We start from the raw sequence: 24,480 nt of genomic DNA on the forward strand, positions 1-24,480 counted from the left end.
CTTCTGTTTTGCTGTGATGCCATTTAGAGTATGACTCAACTGGCTTCCTGATTGTTTTGTTAGATAGAACCTGTGCCAGTCATTCAATACAGTGACCCATCTCTTGTCTTCGTTTTTTTGCTGTGTTTTGCCATCGCCACAATATTCTTCAGCTTTATGGTTAGCACGTTCTTCGATAAAGGTGAGTCTAAAACTCCTGGGAGAGAGAATTAGTGACTCCATGGGGATTATATTTAGAAGCTTCTATGACTTTCATTTGCCATCTCATCTGTAGCCTCTGTTTACATTCTAACTAAAAGACAAGTATTGTAAGTACATGAAATGGTACGAAAGGGAATGAAGGGAGCAGTGAAAATTAATATAGTATAGTATACATGTGAAAAAATGATAGAAACTAAAATAAGGTCACATTTGAGTATTCTTTTTAACCTTTACCTGCTGCTTTGCATATGGTATGCAGAGAGCAATGAAAATTAGTGAATCATAGTATACACAGGAAAAAAGGATTAACATACTCTAACTTCATATTAGGATTGAGATAAACCTAGGAATGCTTCCTATAGAGGTTAGTTTTTAAACATTTTTGAAAGACTGGAAGATTGGAATGGGAAGTCAAGTCAATGGACGTAAGTATCTAACAGTCATTCATTGTACCAGTACAGTATCTAATAAAGGCAAGCAAAAATTGTTTCCTTGCTTTTTGAGGGCTCACATGCCAATAGCAATCATGATCAGTAACTCTATTTCATTTTATTTTTTTTTCTCAGTAAATTATCATGAGTATTGTTAGTTCATGGGTCCTTACAAGGCGCATGATCACATGTACAACCTACAAGCAGCCAAAACAAACAAACAAATAAAACCAACCAACCCAGGAGGTAAAGAAAAGTGGTGTGTCAATGTAAGGCAGAATGTGATATACCAAAGAGAAAAATGACATAGTTAGGAAACAAATACTGTCATTCTCTGTTTCTGGAATTATGGAAGGCTAAATATTTAGAACAGTTTTGTACGTGTCTTTGGTTTATATGTGTTAGACTTTCACTATGGTACATACGTAGAAAAGGAATTCCTGGGTCATGGGGTTTGTAAATGTCCAACCTGACTACCTATGTCCAACACTTCCAAAGTAGTTCTGTGCATTTAGAGCCCCACTGGAAGAAGATGAGAATTCCTGTTATTCCATATCCTTGCCAAAATTTACTACATCATACTTTAATATGTGCCATACTGGAGATATGAAATACTATCTAATGGCAGTTCAAACCTGCATTTTCTTTTTTTTTCTTTTTTTTATTATTATTATATTATGTCACCATACAGTACATCATTAGTTTTTGAGGTAGTGTTCCATGATTCATTGTTTGCATATAACTTGCATTTTCTCACTTACCGTGAGTGTTTGTTCTTAATATGGGTCATGTGTTTCCTTTTCTGTAAAATCTGTTTGTGTGTTCTTATCTATTATGATTATTGATTTGCAGGAGTTATTTATATATTCCTGCTACCTACCTTTTGTTAGTTGAAAATGTGTTGCAAAACTTGTCCCAGTTTGGAGCTTCCCCCCCCCTTTTTTATGGTGTCTTTTAATAGTTACTAATTTTAATGTAACCAATCTTTTCCTTTACCAATATTTTCCTTCATAGTTTGTGATATTAAATATTTCAGTGAAAAAATCCTCTACTCCAAAGTCACAAAATTATCTTCCTGTGTTCTTTTGTGTGTGGTATGATGTAGGAATTGATTGTTCTCCCAAGTGCATAGGCAGTTGTCCTAGCAACAAATGATAAACAGTTCACCTTTTCCTGACTACTCTGCAATACCTACTCTGCTATATGTCAAGTTCCCACACATGTGTGCATTTCTTTGGAGGTGGTCCTTTCACTGAAAGAGAAATTAAGAAAACAATCCCGTTTACAGTTGCACCAGAAATAATAAAATGCCTAGGAATGAATTTAACCACAGAGGTGAAAGACCTATATTCTGAAAACTATAAAACAATGATGAAAGAAATTAAAGAGGACACAAAGAAATGGAAAACATTCCGTGCTTATGGATTGGAAGAACAAATATTGTTAAAATGTCTGTACTACCCAAGGCAATGTACAGATTTAATGCAATCTCTGTTAACATACCAAAAGTATTTTTCACAGAACTAGAACAAAAAATCCTGAAATTTGTATGGAACCACAAAAGACCCTGAATAGCTGAAGCAGTCTTGTAAAAGAAAAGCAAAACTGGAGGTATCACAATTCCATACTTCAAGTATATTGCAAAACTGTGATAATCAAAACAATATGGTACTGGCACAAAACTAGACACATAGATCAATGGAACAGAATAGAGAACCCAGAAATAAACCTGCAATTATATGGTAAATTAATCTTTGACAAAGGAGGAAAGAATATCTGGTGGGAAAAAGAGAGTCTCTTCAACAAATGATGCTGGGAAAACTAGACAGTTACACGCAAAAGAATGAAACTGGACCCCTTTCTTATACTATACACAAAAATAAACTCAAAATGAATTAAAGGTTTCAAGTCTCTAAATGTGAGGCCTGAAACCATAAAAATCCTAGAAGAGAGCAGAGACAATAACTTCTTTGACATCAGCCAAAGCAACATTTTTCTAGATATGTCTCCTGAGGGAGGAAGTAAAAGCAAAAATAATTAACTATTGAGACCACATCAAAATAAAAATCTTCCGCACAGTAAAGGAAACAATCAACAGAATTAAAAGGCAAACTTCAGAGTGGGAGAAGATATTTACAAATGACATACCCAATAAAGGGTTAGTTAATATCCAAAATCTAGAAAAAAATGATTTACAACTCAACACCCAAAACACAGATAATCAAATTAAGAAATGGACAGAAGACGTGAAGAGACATTTCTCCAAAGAAGACGTCGAGATGACCAACAGACACATGAGAAGATGCTCAACATCCCTAATCATCAGGAAATGCAAATCGTAACTATGGTGAGATAACTCCTCACACCTGTCAGAATGGTAAAAGTCAAAAACAAAGAATAATGAACATTGGTGAAGATGTGGAGAAAAAGTTGGTGCTTTTGGTGAGAATGGAAACTGGTGTAGCCACTGTGGAAAACAGTATTGGAGTTCCTAAAAAAATTAAAAATAGAATTGCCTTATAATCCAGTAATTCCCCTAATGGATATTTACCCCCAAAATACAAAAACACTAATTCAAAGGGACACATGCACCCCTATGTTTATTGTAGCATTAACAATAGACAAATTATGGGGGCGCCTGGGTGGCACAGCGGTTAGGCGTCTGCCTTCGGCTCAGGGCGTGATTCCGGTGTTACGGGATCGAGCCCCATGTCAGGCTCCTCCACTATGAGCCTGCTTCTTCCTCTCCCACTCCCCCGCTTGTGTTCCCTCTCTCACTGGCTGTCTCTATCTCTGTCAAATAAATAAATAAAATCTTTAAAAAAAAAAAAACAATAGCCAAATTATGGAATCAGCCCAAGTGTCCATCGATAGATGAATGGATAAAGAGGAGGTGGTGTACACACACACACACACACACACACACACACACACACACACACCATGGAATATTATTCAGCCATAAAAAAGAATGAAATCAGACCATTTGCAACAACATGGATGGAGATAGAATAATGCTAAGTGAAATAGAGAAAGACAAATACCATATGATTTCACTCATATGTAGAATTTAAGACACAAAACAAAGGACAAAGAAATAAAAAGGGAGAGAGAGGTAAACCAGAAACTCTTAACGACAGAGAACTAACATTGTTACCAGAAAGGTGGTGGGTGGGGGATGGATGAAATAGGTGAATGGAATTAAGAATACAGTTATCATGATGAACATTGAGTAATGTATAGAATTGTTGAATCAGTTTATTGTAAGCCTGAAACAAGTGTAATGTTAACTATACTGGAATTAAACAAAAACCTTTAAAAAATGTTGCTGTATTCAGTTTGCTAGATTTTGTTGATGACTTTTGCATCTATAATTCACATATTTTATTTTCTTGTGATGTCTTTCCCTGACTTTGTTACTTGGGCTATTCTGACCTCATGGAATGAGTTATGAAGCAGTCCTTTCTCTATATATTTTGGAAAGTTTAAGAGGGATTGGTGTTAATTATTCTCTAAATTTCCATATAATTCACCAGTGAAGCCATTTGGTATTTTGCTTTTTTATTTTTTTAAGATTTCATTTATTTTGTGTACGTGTGTGTGTGTGGTATGTGTGTGTGTGTTTACTTTTATTTATTTATTTATTTTATTTTTATTTTTCATAATTATGTTTCCTCCAGTTCCATCCATGTTGATGCAAATGTTGGGTAATCATCCTTTCTGATGGCTGAGTAATATTCCATTGTATATATGGACCACATCTTCTCTATCCGTTTGTCTGTTGATAGGTATCTCAGCTCCTTCCACAGTTTGGTTATTGTGGACAATGCTGCTATGAACATTGGGGTGCATATGGCCCTTCTCTTCACTACATCTGTATTGGGGTAAATACCTAGTAGTGCAATTGCTGGGTCATAGGGTAGCTCTATTTTTAACTTTTTGAGGGACCCCACACTGTTTTCTAAAGTGGCTGTACCAACTTGCATTCCTACCAACAGTGTAAGAGAGTTCCCCTTTCTCCACATCCTCTCCAACATTTGTTGTTTCTTGCCTTGTCGATTTTTGCCATTCTTAACTGGTGTAAGGTGGTTTCTCAATGTGGTTTTGATTTGAATTTCCCTGATGGCTAATGATGTTGAACATTTTTTCATGTGTCTGTTAGCCATTCGTATGTCTTCATTGGAAAAGTGTTAATATCTTCTGCCCATTTTTTGATTTGATTATTTTTTTTTTGGTGTGTTGAGTTTAAGAAGTTATTTATTTGAGAGAGAGCAAGCATGAGTGGGGGGAAGCAGGGGGTGGAGGGAGAGGGAGAAGAGACTCCCCACTGAGCAGGGATCCCAACGTGGGGCTTGATCCCAGGACCCCAAGATCATGACCTGAATCGAAGGCAGCTGCTTAATGGCCTGAGCCACCGAGGCATCCCTGATACTTCACTTTTTTAAATTGGAAAGTTCTTGGTAGTAATTCAATATCTTTGCTTGTTATAGGTCCATTCAGATTTTCTATATCTTCCTGAGTTAATATTGGTAGGTTCTGCATTTCAGAGATTTTGTCCATTGCATCTAGGTTATGTAATTTGTTATTATTAATATTTCTTATTTGTATTACTTTCAAGTCAGTATGAAAATCCATTGAGATGTTTGTCTTTTTTTTAATTTTAATTTTGTTAATTAACATATAGTGCAGTATTGGTTTCTGGAGTAGATTTCAGTGATTCATCACTTACATACGACATCCAGTGGTCATCACAAGTGCCCTCTTTAATACCCATCACCCATCTAGCCCATCCCCCACCCACCTCCCTCCATCAATCCTCAATTTGTTCTCTATCAAGAGTCTCTTATGACTTGTTTCTCTCTCTCCTATTTTTCTTTCCCTGCTTTCCATTCGTTCATCTGTTTTCCTTCTTAAATTCTGCATATAAGTGAAATCATATGGTATTTATCTTTCTCTGATGACTTATTTCACTTAACATAATACACTCTAGCTCCATCCATGTTTTGCAAATAGCAAGATTTCATTCTTTTTGATGGCTGAGTTATATATATATATATATATATATATATATATATATATATATATATATATATATATAAATCTCACATCTTCTTATATCCATTCATCTGTTGATGGACATCCGGGCTCTTTCCATATTTTGGCTATCTTGGACATTGGTGCTATAAACATTGGGGTGCATGTGCCCCTTTGAATCGCTATGTTTATCTCCTTTGGATAAATACCTAGTAGTGCAGTTGCTGGGTTGTAGGGTAGCTCTATTTTTAACTTTTTTGAGGAACCTCCATGCTGTTTTCCAGAGTGGCTACACCAGTTTCCATTCCTACCAACAGTTAAGAGAGTTCCCCTTCTTTCCATATTTTGGGTATTGTGGACATTGCTGCCATAAACATTGGGGTGCATGTGCCCTTTCAAATCACTATGTTTATATCCTTTGGGTAAATACCTAGTAGTTTAATTGCTGGGTCATAGGGTAGTTCTATTTTTAACTTTTGTGAGGAACTTCCATACTGTTTCCCAAGTGGCTGCACCAGTTTGCATTCCCAGCAACAGTGTAAGAGGGTTCCCCTTTCTCCACATCTTCACCAAATCTATTTTTTCCTGAGTTTCTCATTTTAGCCATTTTGACAGGTGTGAGATGGTATCTCACAGGTGGTTTTCGTTTGTATTGCCCTGATGCCCGTGAGCATTTTTTCATGTCTGTTAGCCTTCTGTATGTCTTCTTCACAGAAATGTCTGTTCATACCTTCTCCCCATTTCTAAACTGGATTTTTTGGTTTTGGGGTGTTGAGTTTAATAAGTTCTTTATAGATTTTGGATACTAGCCCTTTATCAGATATGTTGTTTGCAAACATCTTCTCCCATTCTATAGGTTGCCTTTTAGTTTTGTTGATTGCTTGCTTTGCTGTGCAAAAGCTTTTTATCCTGATGAAGTCCCAACAGTTCATGTTTGCTTTTGTTTCCCTTGCCTTTGGAGACGTATCTAGCAAGAAGTTTCTGTGGCTGAGGTCAAAGAGGTTGCTGCCTGTGTCTCTGCTAGGATTGTGATGGATTCCTGTCTCACATTTAGGTCTTTCATCCATTTTGAATTTGTGTAAGGTGTAAGAAAGTGGTCTAGTTTCATTGCAAGCATATACCCCACTGTAGCAGACTTCTGAAAGTTTCAGTTCTGTGCTCTGCTGCTTATAATACTTTGGGGTAGCCTCCTTAAGCAGGTGTATCACTGGGTTCAAGTCTCAGAACCTTCTACCTTCCAAATGGTGGTTGTTTTTCTATTTGTAGGCTTGCAGCATTTGTTTTCTCAGATCTCTGATTGATTTCTTAGGTATTCAGAATGATTTGATACTATCTAGCTGTATTTGAGGGATGAGACAAACTTAGGGCCCCCCTACTCCTCCACCATCTTAAATTCTCCTCTCTAGCAGATTATTTGAGCCCAAGAAGGTGGTCCTTGGAAACTCTGATCTATAGCTAGTCAGCAGGAGAAAAGGTAATAACCTGGGCTTGGGACTGGCATCTGAAGTTGGGGTAAGGGGAATAGCCCTGTAGGACTGAATCCTTAAACTGTGGAATCTGATGCTATCTTGGAATAGTGCCAAAATTGAGTTGAATTTTGTGACACCCAGCTAATGTCCTGGAGACTTGCTTGATGGTGTGGGGAAAATTCCCCTACATATCCACTTTAAAATTGAGGTCCAACAACAACTTTTTAGAGTATAAAGTTGACTGGAAACTTTTAAATTATATAGGTATATAATTTATCAGGTTAAAAAGATTTTATTCATTTACTGTTTCAAGAATTTTATCTGAGCTAAGGATGTAGAGTTTTATTTAGCATTTTTTATTTGCATTTATTGAAATGGTAAAAATATATTTTTTCTTAACATCGTACATTATATAAGCTGATTTTTAAATATAATACCAATCTCATATTCTTGGAATAAATTTAAATTTGTCAGGATATGTTTTCCTTTATATTCATGCTGGATTAATTTTGCTTATATTTGTTTTAAGATTTTTACCTATATGTTCAAGAGTGAAATTGCTCTATAATTTCCTTTTTTATACTGTCTTTATTTGATTTTGATATCAAGTAATGGTAGTTTTATAAAAGTATTTAGGAAGGATGTCCTCTTTTCCTGTATCTCTATCTCTCTGGGAATTTCAGCACAGTATTCTAATTATTTCTTCTTTGAATATCTGCTAGAAGTTGCTGAAAAAGCACTGGGAAGGGTTTTAATTATTGATTCAATTTCTTTTATGACCTTAGGACATTCAGGTTTTCTAGTTCTTTCAGTTTTGGTAAGTTGTATTTTCTTTTCTTTTTTCTTTTTTTTTTTTTTTGTTCACTATTTTTATAATAATTTTTTATTATGTTATGTTAGTCACCATACAGTACATCCTTAGTTTTTGATGTACTGTTCCATGATTCATTATTTGTGTATAACACCCAGTGCACCATGTAATATGTGCCCTCCTTAATACCCATCACCGGCCTATCCCAATCCCCCACCCCCTGCCCCTCTGAAGCCCTCAGTTTGTTTCCCAGAGTCCGTAGTCTGTCACGGTTCATTCCCCCTTCTGTTTACCCCACCTTCATTCTTCCCTTCCTTCTACCAATCTTCCTATACTTTCTTTAACTTATATTTTTAGTTTTGAAATCTGTTGGTGCAATGTCATTAATTTAATATGGTTTCTTATGTTTTTAATGTCTTTACTAATGTCTGTCATGACCTATCCTCTTTTACTCTTCATACTGGTAATTTGTGTCTTCTCTTTTTCTTTTTTTTTTCTTAATCAGTTTCACAACAGGTTTGTTAGTATTAGTCTCTACAGAGAATCAGCTTTTGGCTTTGTTGATCCTCTTAACATTCCATAAACTTTGTATTTATTACCATTTTTTAAAACTTGTGATAGTGAATGTTTGTCTTATTTCTTTTAATAAATGAATTTAAGGCTAGTCATTTCGCTCTTAGTACTGGTTTGACTGCATGACACAAATTTTGATAAGTAAGCTTTTTCCTGTTGTTACATTAAAATGTTTTATAATTTTTCTTATAATTTTCTTCTTTATTTGAGAATTATTCATAGATGTATATCTTGAATTTCTCAACATATTGGGTTTTTATGGATATCTTCTGGTTATTGATTGCCAGTTTAAAATAATTCCTTTGAAATTTGTTAGGATTTACTTTATGACCTAGTCAGTGTCCGGTTTTTAAAAAATCAATATTCCAATGTTTGAAAAATGTATATTTTGAGGTTGCTTGGGGTAGTCGACATGTATTTTCACTAGGCCAAGTTTGTTAATTCTGAGAAAAATGGTTAAAATTTCCACTACGATTGTACATTTATATATTTATTCTAGAACTTCTGTTTTTTTTTTTGCATTATATATTTTGATGCTATTTTATCAGGTGTATCTAATATATTGTCTTTGTTATCTCTTATTTGTTATCTCTCATTCTCTTTATAATTTTAATTTTAAAAAAGAACACACATTGATCAGTATATAAAACGTAAGTGTTCTAGTTGGTGAATATGATATGTAAGTGAGGTAAAGAGGGAAAGGAAGAATCATTCCTAGTAGTGGGATAATATGTTGTACTTTATAATATACCATTTTTATTTAGCTGAATTTTAACTCCTAATGATGTTAATTGGTTTATTAACAGGAATTTTCTTTTTAGTGTTTTATCAGAGTCACATTTTTGGAACTCTTCATATTTTAAACCATATCTGCTTTTTGAGACCAACTTTGTATTTCTGTTTATTCAGGTATCCTTCGTTTCCCCAAGTATCATGACATAGACTGAATCTCATAGTATTTGGAAATACAATCTAGGTATTTTCTAATTATGCCATTAATAGTATTTATTTACATTTGTAATTTTTTATACTGAATGGTAATAAATATGTAAAATTTCCATTAAGAACTATAATATTCATAGTTACTACATTATAGAATGATAAATTCCAGAAGAATTACTGATGTTTAATTTCAGCCATTCATTCAAAATATACTTTTGTGCACCTACTAAATGCCACGCATTATATAATGGTGAGCAAATGGTGAAAAATAAATTTCTATTCTCACTGTGCTTATTTTATTACACTCTTCCAGTAACACGAAGTTATTTGTAGTTTAGGTTTCTGCATGTTGCTTTAATTGACCTTATAATTTCCTTTTTATTTCCAGCACATTTTGCTGTTTCTGTTGGAGGTTTCATTTATTTTGCTACCTACTTTCCAATTGTTACAGTCTCTACAAACTTTGTGCAAATGACATTCACCCAGAAGCTGGCTTCCTGTCTCAGCTTGAATATTGCAATGGCACTGGGAACTAAATTCCTTGTCAAGGCAGAGATGGAGAGTGAGTATTTACCTTATAAATTTGACCATATTCTGACAAGATGTTCACAATTTTAAAATTAATATTATTAAAATGTCCTTCAGAAAATGGTATTACTTCATACAATCACCTGTAGTACATGAGTGCTTCCACATTCTCTCCATAAATTTACTCAGGTCTGTTAGTATCTTTCCCTACTCATTTGGAGTTCCTGGCTGCTGTTAAGTGCCAAGAGAGGAAGCAAAACAGGTCTGCTCTTAGTAACTTTTAGTCTTCCTTTTTTATCAGTGCAATATCTACACAAAAATTCTTCTAGTCTTCTCTTCTGTAGATAACATTTATCCCTGCTTTTCAATGATTATGGTTTTCTAAAATTATATTTTCCAGTGAACATTTAGCATGAGGAGGGGTGGAAAGGGAGGAGTCAGTGTCTTAAACCGTAGGTTTGCTTATTTTTCTTAAAGTTTATATTCCTGACTTAGTATATTTTGTCTTTTTTTTTAGGTTTTATTTTATTTTTTTATTATGTTAGTCACCACACAGTATTTCATTAGTTTTTAATGTAGTGTATATTTTATCTTTGTTTCACTCATAAATGATTGTTTCTGGCACACTAGGAAGCATCTTACATGATTACTTGCTCAGATGTCCTAAATTCTAATGGTATAAGAAAGTAACTGACTATAGGGGCGCCTGGGTGGCATAGCGGTTAAGCGTCTGCCTTCGGCTCAGGGCGTGATCCTGGCGTTATGGGATCGAGCCCCACATCAGGCTCCTCCGCTAGGAGCCTGCTTCTTCCTCTCCCACTCCCCCTGCTTGTGTTCCCTCTCTCGCTGGCTGTCTCTATCTCTGTCGAATAAATAAATAAAAAAATCTTTAAAAAAAAAAAAAAAGAAAAAAGAAAGTAACTGACTATAATAGGAATCTCTGTAGAATATTAACACCTTTTTTCTTCACTTTTTAATTATGATGCAGATGGATAACTGTTTTAGTGTCAATTGGCACCTAAATTAAATGTCAACTGTTATCTCTTAGAAATTGGAATTAAATGGAGTAACATCTTCTCATCACCCAAAATGGAGAACTTTGACTTTGCCCACGTACTGGGAATGTTTTTATTTGATGCTTTCTTATATGGCCTTGTGGCCTGGTATATAGAAGCTGTCTTTCCAGGGGAGTATGGTGTGCCCAAGCCATGGAACTTTTTCTTGCTGGTGAGTTCTAATGCTTCTGTTACTGAGAGAGGCCACAGCCCCTATGAACATGTATTGTAATTTCTGTAAAAGCCACCATGAGCTAATTGTGCACTATCTATAATTGATCCAATAGATCAGGTGAATCATTTTAGTGACTCTGGCCATTTATTGGCATTTTCCTAATACACTTTAAAGCATCCAGTATATATATAACTATTAAATAATCTGTAGATCATGGCCTGTAACTCCAATCTTCACAAATTCTGAGTATTCCATCACATTTACAGGCAAGTATTTCATAAATGATTGAACTCAGGCATAACGAAATTAATATAGTATGGGTCTTTGGGTGGTAAAAAGAAGAGGTTTAGTTATGTCCCCTATCTGGGCACTCACCACTTGTTTTATATCCTTGTTTAGCACAGATCTCTTAGAGTCAGAGCCATAGCATGATGGGAATCATGTATATCTTGCCCTCCTTTCTCAGTCTTTTCCTTTGTTCTTATTGGTTTATGTATGGCTAAGAGAAGATATGACAAAGAGTGGTGCAGTCATTTTTGCTATGACCTCATTTTGGAGCAATTTTCATTGTCCCTCTTGGACAGTTATGATTTTAATAGAATAGTCTGCTTTTATGCCTTGGGGATTCAAGTTAAGCCAATTAGCTCCAAAATTTAATCCCAAGAAATTTTCAGCAATCCATTCTCAGTACAAAAGGTAACAGGCTAGAGTATTTTCTATTGCATCATTTTTCAATACCATTGCAGTGATTTCACTTTTATTCTCCCCTCCTTTTTAGCGCTCTCACTGGTTTGGGGAAACACCTGAGGAAAAAAAGGAAACAAGGCAATTTTATGAAACAAATGGAAGCAAGTATTTTGAAGCAGAGCCTGCTAATTTGGTGGCAGGTATCCAAATCAAACATTTGTGCAAGGTATTGTTTCACAAATTTTTTCTTCTTGATGGGACTGAAATTTAGTTTATAGTTCATCGTAAATGATTATAGTTACTAGAAATATCAAGAAAAATATTACATGCTAATAATAAGTCATGGCCATTCTGTTTACTTCCTTTGAGAAAGATCAAAATTAAACTTTTTCAGTATGTAATAAAAAGTCACATCTTTCTCCTTCCTCCAGAATAGATTCAGGTTTTTTATAAACTATATGGTGTCTTCCACAAATGCTCTCATTTTAAAAAGTAGAGTCTATTGTAGATGAATAATTTGAATGTATGAACAGTAATTTCTGTTCACAAATGTTTTGCATTTATCTGTTACGTAACCTCTCCTCTGTCAAGGAATTCATCAAGGGAGGACTTTTGAATCTCTTAATTTATCTGCACCAACTGTAGGCATGTAGTATTCAGGTAACCTATACATTGGCTGGCATTGCCTCTCAGAGGTCTACCTAAGCTTGGTTTGAGCTCCTAACCCCACAGCCTTGGGAAACCCAGAGCCCTCCCTGCAAATTCAGCTAATTTTGGAGATGTGTATATAACCATCAACAAAACAGAACAGCCTGAATGGGAGAAGATAATTGCAAATGATATATCTGATAAGGGGTTAATATCCAAAATATGGAAAAAAACCTCACAGAACCCAACACCAAAAAAAGAAACAATCTGATTTAAAAATGGACAGAGGACCTGAACATTTTCCCAAAGAAGATGGCCAACAGATACATGAAGAAGTGCTCAACATCACTCATCATCAGGGAAATGCAAATCAAAACCACAATGAGATATCACCTCACACCTGTCAGAATGGCTAAAATAAAAGACAGAGGAAACAACAGTGTTGGCAGGGAGAAAAAGGAACCCTCATGTACTGTTGGTGGTAGAATTACCATATGATCCAATAATTCCACTATTGGTATTTACCCAGGGAAAATGAACACAGTAACTCAAAAAGATATATGTAGCTCAGTGTTTACTGAAGCATTATTTACCATAGCCAAAATGTGGAAGCAGCCTAAGTGCCCATCAGTAGATGAATGGATAAGGAAAATGTGTGTATGTACACAATGGAATATTACACAGTCATAAGAAAGGATGAGATTGTGCCATTTGACACAACATGGATGGACCTAGAGTGTATTATGCTACATAAAATAAGTCAGACTGAGAAACACAAATATCGTATGATACAACTCCTAAGTGGAAGCTAAAAAGTGAATAAGCAAAAAGCAGAACCAGAACTGTAAATACAGAGAACAAATTGATGGTTCTAGAGGGAAGGGGGATGGGAGCTTGGGGAAAATGGGTGAAGAGGAAAGAAAGATACAGGCCTCCAGTTATGGCATGAGCAAGTTAGGGGAATAAAAAGAGCATAAGGAATATAGTTAATAATTTCATAATAGTGATGTAATGGAACAGATGGTAGCTATACTTGTGGTGAACATAATGTATAAACTTGTCAAATCCCTAAGTTGTACACCTGAAACTAATGTAACATTGTGTGTCAACTATAATCAAAATTAAAAATATTTAGTAAAGCCCTTGTTTTATATGGAGAAATATGTAAGGTGGTGCCTCAGGGTGCCATTCAATCAAACAGTAGTGACAGTAACAACTTAAGGCATTATTTGTCAGGAACCCCAACAGAAGCCAAAGATAAAGAAGGATTGTCTCAAATATATTTGTAGGAGTGGCTTTTGTGACTTGAGTGAGAAAAATCTAAATAAAATTGTGCTACAAGAAATACCCCTAGCTTCTTTAAAAGGACTGAAATAGTAAAAAATGAACAGAGGCCTTTGAACTGTCAAACTCCTACAAATAGAAAGCAGTCTAGAAAAAACAGCTGTAGCCATGGGATGTTTTTCATGGTGAAGGAAGGATGATTGAGAAGTCAGAGTTGAGAAAAAAGGTAGAGTCAAGAACCTTGGAGAATCATTCTCTGGTCTTGAGTCCTAATCAAAGAACTGCCAGCAATGCCAAATAGTAGATTTCAGAATTTAATTTGACTGCTTTATGCTTCTTGCTTTCCACTTACTTCATGTATAGTGGTTAAATTATGCATATCCCACGAGTTTGTGTTGGCTTTGTGGGGAGAGTGAAAGATGGTAGATTTCAAGTCCCTTTTGATCACAGGTCTTCTGTTCTAGAGTAATTGTACTCTAAGAGGTAATCTCCAGAAACTAGACCACAGGAGGCTCATTGACACCTGGACCTGATTTAGATGACAAGACCCTGGACTTTGAGGGGATGCTATAAGTGCTTGAGACATTTGTAGCACTGAGAGCAGATGAAGGTGTTGTTATGTGAGAACAAAATGAATCATTGGAGGCAGAGGGTGAACTGTGGTTGCTGGCAGCCTTCATGATGGCCCCCAGGGATCCTCACTGATACTCACATTTTTGTGTAGTCTCCTTCTGCAGTGAATAATAGGCTGACCTTGTAACCTGTATAATACTGTGCAAGTAAAGTATGGGACTTCTAAGACTGGGTCATAGCAGTCATTATGGCTTTTGCCTTGATTGTGAATTGCTTGCTCTGAAGATAGCACCATATCATTCAAGCTGCTCATATAGACAAGAACTGAATCTTCTCCAAACAATCAGTATGAACTTGAGTCCAAGGCCTGCTTGGAAGTGGATAGCCTGGTCTTTTTTTTTTTTTTTTTTAAGATTTTATTTCTTTATTCATTCGACAGAGATAGAGACAGCCAGCGAGAGAGGGAACACAAGCAGGGGGAGTGGGAGAGGAAGAAGCAGGCTCCTAGCGGAGGAGCCTGATGTGGGGCTCGATCCCGTAACGCCAGGATCACGCCCTGAGCCGAAGGCAGACGCTTAACCGCTGTGCCACCCAGGCGCCCCAGGATAGCCTGGTCTTGATCAAGTGTTCAGATGACTTTAGCCCAGGTTGTCACTTGATTGCAACCTCAGAAAGACCCTGAACCAGTTTCACCCAATTAATCTACCATATGACCATGCTTTTGCAGGTGGACCCAGTCAAAGCAATAAGGAATATACTAGTGAGAGGAATACCAGCATCACTGATAAAGGCTGGCAGTAGGAGATAACCTTAACAGAAATGAACTCACTAGTAGCAGTGGAGGTAATGTGAGTCCAACATAATAGAGGATAGGTGGTGACACAGGAACAATTTTTCTAATAAAGTGTCAAGTATGGAGGGACAGTCTGGGACACCTGGTCCACAAATGATGGTAGAACACAGCTCTCTTGCGGCAAGATAGGAGGATAGCTAGTGACTATATTGCCCAACCTGTACTACCAGAAGAAATAAAAGTTGGATCATCAGGAGCTAAGACAGCACCTGATATAGAAATTCATGGTCTCCTCCACAGTTTTCAGTTTTCAGAGCACATACTCATTGACTGAAGGAGAGTCTGGATTGGCTAGGTAGAAGTGCTCTGCAACACCACAGCAAGTGAACATGATAATGATTACCCAAGTCCCGCAAGGGGGCTTCCAGCAATTTACTTGTGTAACCATACTTGGAGACCCAAAGTACCATCAGGATCCTGTTGTTAGAGCAAGGCTATGTGCAGGCTAGGTAATAAATGTAATCTTGGCTTTTGATGACTTACAGTAGGTATACTGGGACTACAGTACCATCTAGTGGACATTTCCATAGTTGCCAAATGTATCATCAGAAATGACATCCGTGACAGTTAGTGTAAACCCTTACCTTGGCTCCTTGGCCTCTGGGGAAGAGCTATCCTACTGGAAAAGCCAGGTGGAATTCTTTGAAACTGTGTACCCTCACTGGTCAAGATGGTAAATCAAAGGCAACATCACATTCTTGGGAAAGTGGCTGAGATGAAAGCAGCATAACTAGCAATTCCCCTTAACCCCATTTAACTCCCCACTCTGGTCCTTGCATACCTGCACAATGACAGTGGATCTACCACAAATTCAAACAAATAGTTCACCTATTTGCAGCTGTTGTGTCAGATGTGGTCATTTTCACTTGTGATATGTTAATACAGCCTGAGAACATGATATAGGGCCACGGATTTGGCAAATTCATTTTTCCTGTACCATAAAAATGGGGATCAGAAATCTTTGTATTCATTTGAGTAGACAGCAACAGTATATATTTATTTGTCCAGGATTATAGGCTCTTCAGCTCTCTGTCCTAATATAATCTGAAGGGAGCTGGATTAGCTATACATTTTGGAGAGCATCACTCTGGCCCACTATATTGATAATTGGACCAGATAAGCAAGAAATGGCAAGTATTTTGGAGGCCTTGGTCAAGCATGTATTCTGAGGAAGGGACAGATAAAGCCTGTAAAGATTCAGGAGCTCACTACATCAGTAAAATTTTTCCAAGTTAGTGATCTTGTATCTGCCAGTAAGTCTTTCCAAAGCAAAGGATAATTTAGTGTATTTTATACTTCCCACAATGAAAAAGGAAAAATGAAAAGTGTGCCTGCTGGCCACTTCAGGTTTTGAAGCGAATATATTCTGTACCTGAGAATACTGCTTTTACCCCTATACCAAGTAACACACACACACACACACACACACACACACACACACACACACACAAATGCCAACTTTGACTGGAGTCCAGAGCAGGAAAGGAAACTGCACCAGGTCCAGGATGTAGTAGATGTCATCCCAACTCAGACTTCATGGTATTAATGGTAAACCTCAAGGGAAGAATAACAATGCAGACATCTAGGGTTCTGGATCAAGGCCATGCCATCAGTAATTGAAGCAGAGAATTATATTTGTCAAAAAACAGTCTGGCATTCTGTTGAGCCTTGGTAGAGATGAAGCACCTGATCGTGGGATACCAAGTAACTGTGTCCAGAAATGGCCATCATGAACTTGGTTCCATCATGAGCTGAACCATCATATCAGTAGGGAGAGGCAAGACCAACAGCTACCCATCATAAGATGGAAGTGGTATATCAAAGATTGAACATGAGCAGAATCAGTGGACATCAGGAAGCTATGTGAGCAGGGAATCTAAATCTTCATGTCATCCGTAACTATTACTTCAGTACTTCTCCCTCAGCTCACACACATGGCCATACTGAGGTCTCAGGTTAACCAACTCACACAGGAAGAAAACGTTCCAAGGCTGCTTCACAGGTAGCTCAGCTTGGTACATGAGTGAAGGTCATAAATGATAAGCAGCTGCACTGGAACCCCAAATAGGAATAACCTTGAAAGACAAAAGGAGAAGAAATCCTCCTGAAGCACAGAGCTTCAGGCCATTCTCCTGGTCCTCCACTTTGTGTCACAGGATTGACATGAAACCACTGAACTGAGCAGTGGTGAATGATCTGGAGAACTAAGGGCCTACAGTGAAAAAGACTGGAAGTTTAGGGACAAGAAATTCTAAGGTAGAGGCACATGGATGGAACTATAGGAATGAGAACAAAGTGGGAAGATCTTTATAATACATCAACATCCACCAGAGACCACATATCACAGAAGAAGTACTAAATAATCATGTAGACAAATCAACTCAGGTGACATTAGCCAGCCTCTGCCTTCAGTAATCATAAAAGTGGTACAGGAATAGAAATCTGTAGTGGCAGGAGTACAAGAAAAGCTGAAATACAGGCACTTTCTCCCTAAGTTAACCTTGCTATTCTTATTGACACATTTCTAGCATCTTCTCAACAAACTCACTTCTGAGGACCGTTCCACAAGGAGATCAGACATCTAATTGGTGTCTAGATGAGTACTTTGGACCCCTTTCACGCTGAAAGGGGCTTCATTTCATCTTATGGAAATCAACCCTTACTCTAGGCACATTTTTGCCTATACAGCCTCAGGCAAGATGACATCCCAGACCTTGTTGATTGGTCCAGCAGTCTGGGATTCTACATACTGTCACATCAAAGAATCCCACTTTCCAGCAAAGGAGGTACAGCAGTGAGCTCACAACACTGAGCTACCCTATAACCCAGCCATTGCACTACTGGGTGTTTACCCCAAAGATACAGACGTAGTGAAGAGAAGGGCCATATGCACCCCAGTGTTCATAGCATCATTGTCCACAATAGCTAAATTGTGGAAGGACCCGAGATGCCCTTCAACAGATGACTGGATTAAGAAGATGTGGTCCATGTATACAATGGAATATTACTCAGCCATCAGAAAGAACAATTACCCAACATTTGCTGCAACATGGACGGGACTGGAGGAGATTATGCTAAGTGAAATAAGTCAAGCAGAGAAAGGCGATTATCATATGGTTTCACTCATTTATGGAACAGACGAAATAGCAGGGAGATCGGTAGGAGAAGGAAGGGAAGAATGAAGGGGGTCTTAAACAGAAGGGGGAATGAATCATGAGAGACTGTGGACTCTGGGAAACAAACTGAGGGCTTCAGAGGGGCGGGGGTTGGGACATTGGGATAGGCCGGTGATGGGTATTAAGGGGGGTACGTATTGCATGGAACACTGGGTGTTATACACAAACAATGAATCATGGAACACTACATCAAAAACTAATGATGTACTATATGGTGACTAACATATAATATAATATATTTAAAAATAAAATGAAACCTTGAGAAAATAAAAGCTTTGTTTTGGATGTAAAACTTTACACATTGATCTAAATAGAGATTTCAAATAAGCAGTTCATGAGCCTGATGCTTTGGTCTAGGGAAAAGAGAGGATGAGGACACGTAGGGAAAAAACATTTACTAACACTTGGGGTAAAAGAGAAATAGCTCTTTTTTGTTACACAAGATGTTTTTCTTTATTCACCATCAGAAGGTTATATTAGAAGGAATATACGTTTAAAGTCTGAAATGGGCTCGAATCCCAACTTTTTGACTTAGATATTGTGTTTCTTAAAGTATTTTTACTTCATTTTCCTTAAAAATTTAATCAAAATCTGTTTATTAATTACATAGTGCTTCTGTCTCCTCCAGATAAATTAGTGTTTATGTATCATCTCTCTTAAAGGCATCTATTTTTTCTTATATTTAAGGCTATTTGGTTCCCTGGAAATGTCACTTCTCTGATGAGTGCAAGAAAATTTATGATTTTTTAGATTATTTAAACAAGCTTCTTGTTTTCTAGAGTAAGAGTGATGCTCTTTCCATATTTTTGCATCTTTTTAAAAATAATTTTATTCATTTATTTGAGAGAGAATGTGAGCAGGAGAGGGACAGAGAACTGAAGGAGACTGTGCCCAGTGTAGAGCCTGATACAGGGCTTGAACTCATGACCGGGAGATCATGAGGTGAAACCAAGAGTTGGATGCTTAACCAACTGAGCCACTCATGCACCCCTCCATATTTTTGCATCTTAAGCAGGAACACCGCTAAACAAACATAAGAAATTTGAGATACCAGGACACCTGTGTGGCTCAGTTGGTTAGGCATCTGCCTTCAGCTCAGGTCATGATCCCAGGGCTCTGGGATTGAGTTCCGCATTGGGCTCCTTACTCAGCGGGGAGTCTGCATCTCCCTCTGCTTGCATCTCCCTCTGCTTGTGCTCTTCTCTCTCTCTCTCAAATAAATAAAATCTTAAAAAAAAAAAGTTGAGATACCTATAAAACATCTGCATTTTAGATGTTCTATCGAGATTTTCTCTTGTAGTTTCTCCAAACCAGGACAAATGCATGGAATGAAGAGGATTATGGCATTATCAGCTTTAAGATATTAACTGAATCATGGCATGAATGGATATTACTGGGGGGGGCTGTTTATAGATTTACTGTGAAATTTTTATGCTTTCAGATATTTTTTTCTGATCATATTTTCATCCTCCTTAATTTTGGATTTTTTTCCTCATGAGATTGGTTATGTGGTATGGTTTCTTGTATAGATAGTTGATAGGAGTGCTTGTCCTTCCAAAGTGATGGTGATAGATAAAGTCAATATTTGTGGGTTTTCCTCAACAGGAATTCCGAGTGCAAAATACTACCAAAATAGCTGTAAAAGACTTGTCTTTGAATTTATATGTGGGGCAGATCACTGTTCTTCTAGGACACAATGGGGCAGGAAAATCCACTACTCTATCTATTCTCTCAGGTAAGCGTATATATCTGTCCAGCGTATCCTCACATAGACACTGTAGATCAAACCTATAAGACTTTTTTGTATTCTTTTGATATTTACAATTTAGCCAGTTCAGTAATAAATAAAATTGTTCAGTAATCTTTCCTTTTAAATTGTAAATAATTTCATGGGAGAGATAGCAGATAACAGGTTTTACAAAGATTTTACAAAGTGACCATTATAAATATGCTCAAAGAACTAAAGGAAACCATGATTAAAGAAGTAATGGAATGTATGAAAAACATTGAAATGTATGAAATGTGTGAAATGTATGAAATGTATGAAAATGTCAATGAAAAGATAGAAATTATAAAAAGAAGAACCAGATGGGAATTCTGGAGTTGAAAATACAATCACCAAAGTGAAAAATTCATTAAAGGCACTCAACAGTAGATTTTGTGAATGGTCACAGAACACCAGTGAACTTGAAGATAGATTGATAGAGATTATAAAATGTGAATAAAAAAAGGAAAAAGAATTAAGAAAAAATAACAGTTTCATAGGAATTTTTGATAACTTTAAATGCACCAGCAAACATGTACTGGGATATAGGAAAGGAGAAAGAGAGCAAAGCCACAAGGTATTCTACAAAATAATGGCTGAAAACATTAATCTTCACATTCAAGAAGCTCCACAAACTTCAAATAAGATAAATGTGAAGAGATTATCACCCATAAATATTATAGTAAAAATTATTGAGAAAATCTTAAAAGCAGGAAGCCAAAAATAATTTGTCACATTCAGTTGCACCCCAGTAGGACCAGAAGCTGACTTCTAATTAGAAACAATGGAGGCCAGAAATTAAATCAGTAATCAAAAAGCTCCCAATGACCAAAAGTCCAGGAACAGATGTCTTCACAGGTGAGTTTTATCAAATATTTAAAAGAGTTAATGCTCATTCTTCTCAAAGTATTCTAAAAAATAGAAGAGGAAAGAAAACTTCCAAACTCATTCTACAAGGTCAACATTATCCTGATACCAAGTCAAGCGCCTTGCATAAAACTACAGGTCAATATTTCTGAATATATATATAAATCTCCTCAACAAAATGTTAGCAAACCAAATTCAACAATACATTGAAAGGGTTACCATGATCATGTTGGATTTAAGCTACAGATACAACTGTGGTTCAATATTGGCAAATCAATCAATCTGGTACATCACATTAACAAGGGGAAGGATAAAAACCATATGATCATCTCAGTAGATGCATAAAAAAAGCATTTGACAAAATACAACATCCATTCTTGATTTTAAAAACTCTCAAAGTGTGTTTGGAGGGAACTCCAAAAATATGTTTGGGGGGAAGGTATTTCAATATAATTAAGGCCATATATAATAAACCTACAGCTAAAATCATACTCAGCGGTGAAAATGAAATCTTTTCTTCTACGATCAGAAACAAGACAAAGATGTCTACTCCCACCACTTTCATTCAACATAATAGTGGAAGTCCTAATCACAGCAATTAGACAACAAGAAGAAATAAAAAGCATTTAAATTGGTAAGGAAGCTTAATACCATCACTATTTGCAGATGACCTGATATATGTAGAAAATTCTGAAGACACCACCAAAAAACTATTAGAACTAAAAAATTAATTCCACTAAGTTGCAAAACACAAAATTAATATGAAGGGGTAGTTTGGGAAGATGGCAGAGTAGGAGGACCCTGAGCTCACCCCATCCCATGTTTACAACAAGATGTTCATCCATGTCCAAGTAAATAAACTGGAGAGTCATCCAAAGACTATCAGAACAAACTCTACAACTAAATATAGACAAGAAACTGCATCTGAAAGATAAGGAAGGTCAGAAAGGCAGAGGGGGGCTGCTAGCAAGAGGGAGGGAGTTGTACACAGAAAGGTCAGAGAAATAGATCTTCACACCAGGGAGCTTACATGGGGAAGAGTGATCCTCATAACTTTTGGCTTTGAAAACCAGAGGAGCTGAATTCTGTGAATTTGTATAACCAGTGGAACTTAGAGCCTGGAGTTTTAAAAGTCAGCTGATTCAGCACTGGGCAAGCAGGGAGGGCTAGTGATAGCTGGGTTACTGCCCTTGAACAGATAGCAGCCTGCACAGAGAAGCAACATAAAAACAACAGTTTACGCAGTGCCAGGGGCAAATGAGAGACAGATCTGTTCATAGTGATTTCAGAGCATGTTGGGGGACTTCTCCAAAACTGAGGGAGCTAGCAGGCACCATTTCTCCCCCTTTCTCACTCTCACCCCCAATCCGCTGGTCCCAGCATAAACACAGGGCCATCTTCAGGCAGCAGGACTACCCATACACTTGCTACCTAACCTTCTAGTAGTGCACAATGCCCATGAGTTCTGAGGACTCGCCCACTTTAAGCTTGCTAGCCTCAGTCCTGGGCTTAGTACAAATTTTGCTAAAGCCACATGTGCACCCTGTCTTGCCATTGTGTGCCCTGCACATTTCCTGTGCTGCACCCAGCCATCCTTGTGCACCAGGCCCAGTCTCGCCCTCAGCCACTGCAGCACTTAGGGGCATACAGCATAAAACTAGTGGCCCAGAGCAAATTTGCTAACACTGCCACCGCACTCCCAAGTTCCTCGGCGGGTATACTCCTTCAGAGCTGTCCTGCCTGGGGGTTCCTGGGTGGCTCAGTCGGTTAAGCATCTGCCTTTGGCTCAGATCATGATCCCAGAGTCCTTGGATCAAGTCCTGCATGGGTCTCCCTGCTCAGGGGGGAATCTGCTTCTCCCTCCCCCTCTGTCCTCCTCATTTATTCTCTCTCTCTCTCTTTCTCTCAAATAAATAAAAATCTTTAAAAAAGAGAGAGAACTGGCCTGCCTGGATCCCATTAACACCACAGAGAACAAGCATGCCCACAAAAGTCGGAGAGTCACTGCAGATGACTTCACTGACAGGAAAAGTGACTCAGACACAACAGCAGGGCATAAACAACACACATAGGATTCTCTTCTAAAGTGCCAAGTTCTGATGAACAGGGGATGCTGCACTGTAGGGCACTCCAGGACCTCTTCTTCATAAAGACACTACTTTCAAGAGCAGAAGATGTAGCTGACTTTCCTAATACACAGAAACAGACAGAGGCAGACAAATGAGGAGACAGAAAAATTTATTCCCAATGTAAAGGCCACAACCAGAGATCTAAGCAAAACAGATAAAAGTAACATGCCTGAGAGAGAATTTAAAGCAATGATCATAAGGATATTCACTGGAATTGAGAAAAGAGTGGAAGACATGAGCGAGACCCTTAACACAGAAGTAAGGAACAACATGGCAGAGATAAAGGGCTCAATAAACAAAATGAGAAGCATGCTTGATGGAATGAACTGCAAGATGGGAGAAGTAGGAGAATGAATTAGTGACCTAAAAGGCAGAGTAGTAGAAAGTAATCAAGCTGAACAAAAAAGAGAGAACAAAGAATTATGCAAAATGAGAATAGACTTAGGGAACTCTGACCCCATCAAATCTAATGACATTCATATTATAGGAGTCCCAGAAGAAAAGAGAGAAAATGAGACAGATAATTTATTTGAAGAAATAATAGCTAAAAACATCCCTATTTGTGGAAGGAAACAGATATCCAGATCCAGGAGGCACAGAGAACCCCCATCAAAATCAACAAAAGCATATCCACACTAAGACATGTTGTAATTAAACTGACAAAATACAGTGATAAAGAATTTTTTTAAAAGTAGCAAGACAAAAGGGAACTGTAACCTACAAGGGAAAACCCATAAGACTAGCAGGAGATTTTTCAGCAGAAACTTTGCAAACCAGAAGAGAGTGGAATCATATGTTAAAAGTGCTGACTGGGAAAAATCTGCAGCCAAAAATACTTCTATCCAGCAACGCTATCAATCAGAATAGAAGGAGAAATAAGAAATTCACAGACACACAAAAAACTAAAAGAGTTCATGACCACTAAAGCAACCCTGCAAGAAATATTAAAGGGGGCTTTAAAGAGTGGAAAGGAAAGACTGAAAATGACAGTATAAAGGTAGGAAACACAAAAGCAGGAAAAGTGAATTTTTCTATAAAAAAATAAATCCAGAAACTCACAAAATAAAATAATACAGAATATAACAACATATACCCAAAGCATGGGGAGGAGAGGAAAAAAGAATGGATTCAAATTTGGACAGCCATCAACTTAATATAGACTGCTATATGCAGAAGTGTTTACATACAAATCTAATGGTAACCATATATAAAAAACCACTAATAAATGTGCAAAGAGTAAACAGAAAGAAGTCCATATGTATATCACTGAAAAAATAAG

General features: G+C 37.2%; 1 protein-coding gene across 1 annotated transcript in view; it reads left to right on the plus strand.

Moving 5' to 3' along the window:
• Positions 1-24,480, plus strand: part of LOC113267501 (phospholipid-transporting ATPase ABCA3-like) — a 160,715-nt gene that overhangs the window by 38,163 nt on the left and 98,072 nt on the right. Inside the window, exons 7-11 of the mRNA XM_048224503.1 lie at positions 64-181; positions 9,850-10,023; positions 11,038-11,216; positions 11,998-12,132; positions 20,046-20,175. Of these exons, the coding sequence (XP_048080460.1) occupies positions 64-181; positions 9,850-10,023; positions 11,038-11,216; positions 11,998-12,132; positions 20,046-20,175 (736 nt within the window). The remainder of the gene's footprint in view (positions 1-63; positions 182-9,849; positions 10,024-11,037; positions 11,217-11,997; positions 12,133-20,045; positions 20,176-24,480) is intronic.

The sequence above is a fragment of the Ursus arctos genome, unplaced genomic scaffold, assembly GCF_023065955.2.
Source record: "Ursus arctos isolate Adak ecotype North America unplaced genomic scaffold, UrsArc2.0 scaffold_2, whole genome shotgun sequence".
Taxonomy (NCBI): Eukaryota; Metazoa; Chordata; class Mammalia; order Carnivora; family Ursidae; genus Ursus; species Ursus arctos.